Below are 8029 nucleotides of genomic sequence, written 5' to 3'. Positions count from 1 at the left end.
CCGGCGAGCCCAAGCTCCTCACACTTTAACTCTCCGCGCCGACACCGCGACACCGCGACACCGCGACACCCACCGAGACCAACTTTACTTTAGCCCGAACGCGACAACGCACTGCGCACTCACAGTGAGGCTGAACGTTACGCAGTCTCCGCCCGACGGGTCGGAGCCACTCAGACGGCGGGTTTTTATTGTTTTACACCGTCAGCGGTTTAAGCGATTCTCGAAAAGCTTTATTCGTGCATTTAAACTACATTTATCGCGCGCAATGATACTGCGTAACTCATCTGATGTAAGATTTACAAGTCGAACGAGACGAATTATCGTGACAGCTAAGAGATATCAAAGTGTGACAAGAGTCTGCATCGGTCGCGACGAAGGAATCTAAATTGAACCAAAACCATAATGTTTAACATTACGTCATTTCATTCAAAATATATTTAGTTTCCTTCGACGCATGTTTACATACCAACATACATGTTCACATGTACGTTGGTGAAGCTTCAACCCTCTACAGCTTAACACTACATAATAAAAAACTAAAAAAATATATATAGAAATTAGAAAAAATAAAAAACACATTCGCATACATAACATCTACCTATCAAATCTACACGGCTGCTAAACCCTGTTAGAGTAGAATCACAGTCACTATGAATCTTCTGTCGCTGGAATAGTGTTCTATATTGACTGCGACACATTCATACAGATATGCATGTCCATTGAGGAAAATAATTAAAATATAAATACTTGTCTCATACATACGATACATAGATAGCACAAACACAACTACATCTATTTGTACTGCGTCCTATCTACAGTATATAATTTAAATATTGCTATATTAAGTATATTGATCGTTCGTACGCGCGTTACGGAAACTATGTACAATTAATGCCATGATCATTTCCTGCACGACTTACTATATCATGTCGCTGTACAAGGTACATGACGGTTAAGTATTTATCGTTTTATAAAAAATACATAATGGAATAATAAATGGCGACAAAAAAGCAAAAAATTGGGGTGTAATTTACATAATCTGGCATTAATTTTATGTTACAAATTATAAATAATGTATCGATGAAAGAAATTCATATAGAATAATTTCGTAGGATAAAACACAGGGTGTTTCATTTATAATAATCTTTACAACGTCTAAATTACCCCGTCTATACATAATTAAAATTGTACACAACATTTCCATAGCGCACGCATTCGAACGTCTGCACACTAATATAATCATCACGACGTCTCTACGTCCTGCTCGGTTGTGTACTCACCTTGGTACAGGTACAGGGTGTTTTGCGGGTGGGGTCGACGAAGTCATCGTTCTTATCGGCGGCTGGGTCGCTGAAGCACAGTTCCGCACTCTGCAATGTAAAACCGACTCTATTAGCACATGATCTGATTATTGTATATTGTAAAACTTGTTTTTTATTATGTGTGAAATAAAATAGTTTTTGACATGTGCGAAGATGTATATATTATGATTTTAGCTTAATAAAAATAATATTTATATAATCTTCATCGTTTAATATTGAAGTACACTCAGAACTGCTCGTTTATTCTAAAAGAAGCTCTGTTTCCAACTTCCAGGGTTTGATTTTATAAACATACACATTATATTAACAACCTATAAAATGCTCGTAAGTGGAAATAATATAAAAATTTATTATAGAAAATTTACAGACTAAAATATCAGTATTAGAATAGAAGTGGCGATGATTGATAGCACGGCAAAGGAAAACACGACTTGAGGACGTACTGGGGCGTAACGTACAAACGGCGCAGCGTGATTAGGCGTAGGAATAAATGAATCACATGTAATTTATACTTTAGCACTGATTTACATGTTTTTTCCTCATCGTCATGCATCACAGACATTACGTATACTTTAAACGAGGTATAGATTAGCAAAACTTACATAAGTTGACATCGGCAATAGATTTTACCATGAAAACAATCACGGCAAGTCTTGTGCAAGTTTGAGATAGTTGCGGCGAGTTTAGTCAGTGTGTGTGTGTGCGTGTGTACCTGGTGCGGCGCGGGCGTGGTGAGCGCGGTGAGCGCGCGCGGCGCCATGCGCGGCGGCGGCGCGCGCGCGCCCGGCTCCATGTCCGTCACCAGCGCGTACGGGCTCGGGTAGCGCATGCGCGACCCGCCGCACACCACCTGCGCACACGCATATTACACTACCACATGCATCTTATACATACCACTTTCTTTAACCAGATTTAAAACGTTACCAATAAAACCTTGAGCGTAAATAACGTCTATAAAAATGTTTCTATTTTAAATAAAAATACTCTTTAATATCCTCGAAAGATAGATTAATTTTCCAGTAATTCTTTACAACACTAATAAAACTCTCTAGGTAGTAGACGAGAGTATTTAGCAATTGACAGTACAAGATTCAGGACAAGGGTCTTCTTATGAGAATAGGGCCCCTGGTACTATACAATATAATGTTGTGTGTGTGTGGTGTGGAGTGTACCTCGACGGCGCCGCAGCCCTGCTCGAGCGGGTAGAGATGTCGCCAGGCGTCGAGCAGGCGCGCGGTGGCGGCGTCCGCCTCGCCCCACTCGCGCCCCGTCAGCCGCCCCTCCAGCCCGAACGGCGCCAGGATCACTGCAACACACCGCGCCGCGAGCGTCACTCACAATGCTCTGTACTACTACTCGAAATCCATTCACGGGAATCTCACATGACAATACTAAACACATCTAAACCTTTGAGTCATAGATCAAACCCCCAAAAATAATATGGGCAGTTGCATAAATAAATCCAACAGAATTAGAGTCAATCGTGTAAGGCCAACGAATGTCTTACAAATCTGCATATTTCCTGGCCAAATTAACCCAATAACTCAAATCAGTTTTATAAATAACATCTCTTAATTGACCACTCTCCATCTCCCCTACACCCGACATTATCATCATCTAACCCTTAGCATCTCCGTTGTGGTCCGGCGAGTTGATCTTGGCGAGCCGCTTGGCGGTGAGCGTGCGCACGGGCGGATGCTGGCGCACGTCCACAGACGCGCACACCGTGCTCTCGCCGTGGAGGAAGAACGCGAACGAGAACGACAGGTGCCATGGACTGCGAACATATAAACATACACGTTAGTTATAATGTATCATTTATTTGGAATGTACAGGCAATTTTATGAACTTTAATTAAAGTGAAGTCACGCAGAATTACTTATTGTATCATTACATACTGCATTGGTCATACTGAGACATTAGACGATCAATAACGCCCAGTAATTCGACTTTTACAATGTCCTTCAAACGTGGACAATGCAAAGGTAGTTCGTACCTACCATATACCGAGAATATTTTGATCAAATAATGTGCTATTTTTATATAATGGATAAGTTTTAGACAAATAAATGTATGAAGGGGAACGAAGTCACGCTCTGGTGTCTTGTCGAGCGCAACACAGATACCTTCACATTGCTGTAGGAAGAGCGAGTCGCGTTGCCGCGCCCGCCGTTTGAGAGCAATCCATTGGGAATTGTTTCAAACCTATCTTCCGTGTCACTCTCTTTACTTTACTCTTTACTCACAACAGTTTACTATTGTCGCCCGGTAAAGTTTTATCACTTGAACAAATCATGTCTCTAATGCTAATAATAATAATAATAATAATATCAGTCCTGTATTATATACTTGCCCACTGCTGAGCACGGGCCTCCTCTACTAGCGGATTAGGCCCTCTAATGCTAAGCTGGTGAGAAACCTAGCTCAATCCCCGTGTAATAATAAGCGAATTGATTGACAAACGCACCTCTTGCCGACATCCTCCTCGTCGCCGTCGTACGGTTGCACAAACCACTTGCCGAGCCTCACGAAGTCCCGCGACAGGAGACATCTGAAATCAATACACCAATGCATTAGATACATGTCAAATATTCTAATCAACAGACGACAAAGATTTGATATCTTTATTATAAAAGAATTGACCAAGATATTATCTCACGGAATACGTCAAGTGAGTACTTTTGTAGTCTACAACCATCAGTTGACCCTTAGCATAGCGAGGGGCGATGCAAATCCCCTTGAAATATTCACCCACAGACCTTCAAGCCGGATCGGGCAACATACAACGGCTGTCACCTTCTATTTTTAACCATAACGATGTAAGTAACGTAAGATGCTTGCACACGACCGTGCGCGCATTCACAGTGAAGTCTCGAAAGTGTTCAATAAAATGTAACATTTGACTGCCCTCGCGACACCAGAGCTTTGAAACGTGTGAAGAGTTTACGATCGGGTATCGTATTCCTTTTATTATATCGTATGGCGGATCGCAATTATATTTGCGTGGTTCGGGTGAATGACAACGTACGTAACGGACTGCTGAGACGAAAGTTATGCCAGGTTCACTAATACTCTTCGAAATTTTAGGATTTTACGTATGTTTATTGTTAGCGAAAATATTTTAGGTCTATGTCTATCAATCTAAGAGTGTAAGAGTGTCTTCGATCAACATCCTTTAAGTCTATTTATCACAATATTAGTATATTTACGGCCTAATAACGACAAACCACAACGTTCTCTACACGTGAAAGTAGTAAATCTGCCAGTGCCCCGGATAGCGGGTAAGCGGCTTAGGACTTCTGACCGGCGGAGATACAACTGTCAATGGACCGTAACATCTAGATCAAAGGGTGTTCCGTACATTTCTCTACAGTAAACCTATTGAAGGGACAACGCATCCATCTATCCTTTGGTCACATTTCTCTAGATTAAAATAATCTCTTAAGGTATTTTAAGGGCCTGAACTCCGCAACAGTTGTCCAGGTTTTTAAAAAAGAACAGTAGGCAGTGCATAATGAGATTAGCAGATCTTATATACACCCCTGAACATACCAGCCTTAGAACTTCGAATATCACTTCACTGCGCTCATCAGCATAAGACATCAGACGTGAAGCCCCACAATACCCGGTAACATCTTTTAACTACCTCCAATTTGAGCCCATCAGTCGACATTCAACCGCGAGCGACACGTATCGATTCAAGTCGGTTTAAGTGTAAGGATTAACAAGGGCCGCAGCGCCATTGTGCCGACTGTCGGGCGACTCGGCCGCGCCGTGACGATGTCACGCGCAACACTTGCGATGAATAATCTTTTTGTCGTCAACACGCGGAGTCATTGCGTAAAGGCGCGTTTATAACATTGCTTTGTGGTTTGTCAAACCGTTCGTAACCTTATGGGCTTGTTTGAAGCCTTTGTTTAGAGAATAACAGAAAAATGCTTTAAGATCTTATAAAAGAACAACAACTATATGACGATTTTGTTGAATATTATATTTTATGTAAACATCGAATTAACAGTACAGTCCAAATTAAGTTCGCCGACTAGACGTTTATCACTTGGTGGTTGGAATAATTATGACGGCCCGATTTCTTCTGCAAAGTCAGCTCAATCCATTATTATATACCTAACAACATAGGACTAGGGCCAGGTGTATTATTCGAATATGCGTTTGCGCAACAAACGCGACAATATTTAAACTTTCATATTCCCTATCTATTGTCCTACTCTGCTGTCCAATTAAACGTTTCTATAAAAATATTCAACGCAACTTTCACTGTACACGCGTACAGTATGGTATATAATATGGTATGTTGTTACCACACGCTATTTAAAGCGAGTGCAGAGTGTACGAGTGGTGAGTGTACACTGTACAGTGTACTTTTGTTGCGCACTATTCAACAGAGTCTAAGTATATATCGGAGTATTAATAGAACGTTTTCCGATTATATCTTGTAAGCTACGTGCATACGACGGTGGAATCGATTCGTGTGCGATATTATGAACCGATGTAGATAATTTGTGCGGATAAAATTCACTTTTCAACGTCTTACCTGCCGCTCGTGTTTGCCGAAGGCAGTCTTTATAGTTGCTGTGTAGTTAATTCATTCCGATATTACAAATCTCGTTTGTTTTTTGACTATGACAACAATTTTTACGACTCCCGCACGTGAGGAAAACGTGATAAATATTAAATGACAGAATATTTTCTACAGGCACATAATTAGTACTTTGTAAAGTTAGCTTTTTTTTGGAATTTTTCTCAATAAGACTTTGCTTTAACCAAATAACTTTAGTGCCGTTGTAAACTAGAACAAATGCTGGAAAACTAGGACAAATGGAAGGTTCAGACACGAGTAACTTTACGCCGGCAATCAAAGACGTCGGCTGCGTCTAAATAAACAAAGATACAGTCGCTGAACCGGCGAGACAGGCAGGATTATCTGGTTTTGCGCGAACGTGATAAAAATGTATGCAAATTACGCGCAATACGAGATTTCATATCTGCGTGCAGAAACAAAGCTCGAATTGAACTTTGATAATTAGACCGGTTTCGCAACGAATTACTCGTCATCGGCGACAACTGCAGTCATCAAAACATCGGATACCCGGTTATTTACAAATAATAGTAAATAGAACCGAACTAAATCCGCATAAGATTTTATACTAAGAAATTCTACAAATTCGAAACATAGTTCACACAAATCGAATCCAAAAACACAAACGCTCCCTACATGTAAAAGACGCCTTCTCACACACATTCCAAACCCTCACGATATCTCACGCATCCATCATGCATCGTCCAACGCCGCCTTATGCGGGGCCGGTGTAAACAAAGATCGATGTGATGTACGCACGAGGTGCGGCGCTGCTCGGTGCGGCGGCGCGGCGTGTATTCCGGTCGGACGGCGCAACGCACCTACTATCTTTGACGTACACGGTTCGCGCCATAACCGCGGCGTCGTAAACAAACCGCATATTGATTCATTACACCACTAAATTCTTAAAACTGTTGATGCGTAAGTATGAGTGCGTGGCGTTTGTTTAAAGTGAATTGAAGAGTGAGGAAGACGCATGTATTCTTAACAGTTCAAGCATGCATCTCCATAGTGGTAGGTAGAGATGCACGTAACGCTATCTAAGATTACTTAATTCCCATTTAACAGGTAATACTACTTATTTACTACCATTCACGACTTTCAAAAGGAATAACACAACTCTACATTTAGAAGCGACCGAGATACCAACCAGGGCCCTCCCTAGGGATCGCATCCGGAACCAACCAGCTCCATAATGTGAGAACGCTACCACCAGAGCAATAAGGCGTTAGACACACAAAGAGGCTCTTAATTGTCGCCTTTATACCAACAAAGTTAGTTCAAACATCCATCCGACCACCAACGCGTATCGAGCAGTGTTTACTTATAATAAAGCTCTTCCTGCGATACAATCAACCTTCTTCCTGTCGACCTTGAACTTAGTTTTACTTGTCGAATCAGTTTTTTTTTTTCCTTATACATATACAAAGCTCCTGTTAATTATTATAGCGACATTGGTTCAACGGCAGTGGTAATGAGAAGCCGTTGAGGTTGTTTGCTTCGATTACGTTTGCTCTTTCACAAAGCTCGTTGAAGCGGGGCAAATATTAATAGACGAAATGTAGACAACAAATTGTTTTACTTTATAACATTTCTTCCGGTTACAAAAACAGTAATATATAATATCACACACACACACACACACACACAGATGCCTCTTTTCCCTTAAAGGGTAGGCAGACGCGCGACTGATGCTCTCTTATTCCGCTGTGTGTATTCCGTTCCATGATGTGATAGGGAGCAAGCCTATCGCCATATCTAGCAAAAAATCCAATCTTATACTGAGTGCAAAACCCAATACCACTTTGCAGAACCCGGGGATCGAACCCGAGACCACTACAGTCGTACCATAATACAACTATGTCATTGAATTTTAATCACACTTACGTAAATATGTAGGAGATAATTAGAAATACGCTCCTAAACATTTTTCGTAGTACATACACAACTATTACATCACACACGATGCCTCCCCGCGCACAAACAAATATTAAGCTACCATACAATATTTTTTACCAATTAATTCTTGTTAAAATATTACTTAATTAAAAGTATTAAAACAGTAAAGACTGTGTTACATAAATCCGTACAGCGATTTTAAAACAAACTT

General features: G+C 41.0%; 1 protein-coding gene across 1 annotated transcript in view; it reads right to left on the bottom strand.

Annotated features, from left to right (window-relative positions):
* Positions 1–1253: 1253 nt before the first annotated feature.
* The window catches only part of LOC119193429 (mediator of RNA polymerase II transcription subunit 13-like), a 70496-nt gene continuing 63720 nt past the window's right edge, over positions 1254–8029 (bottom strand). Inside the window, exons 4-8 of the mRNA XM_037447026.1 lie at positions 3790–3873; positions 2945–3099; positions 2495–2628; positions 2035–2172; positions 1254–1370 (exon numbers count right to left, since the gene is read on the bottom strand). Coding sequence (XP_037302923.1) covers positions 1254–1370; positions 2035–2172; positions 2495–2628; positions 2945–3099; positions 3790–3873 — 628 coding nt within the window. The remainder of the gene's footprint in view (positions 1371–2034; positions 2173–2494; positions 2629–2944; positions 3100–3789; positions 3874–8029) is intronic.

This window comes from Manduca sexta, unplaced genomic scaffold (assembly GCF_014839805.1).
Source record: "Manduca sexta isolate Smith_Timp_Sample1 unplaced genomic scaffold, JHU_Msex_v1.0 HiC_scaffold_53, whole genome shotgun sequence".
Taxonomy (NCBI): Eukaryota; Metazoa; Arthropoda; class Insecta; order Lepidoptera; family Sphingidae; genus Manduca; species Manduca sexta.
This window is presented reverse-complemented; position numbering and strand designations above follow the sequence as displayed.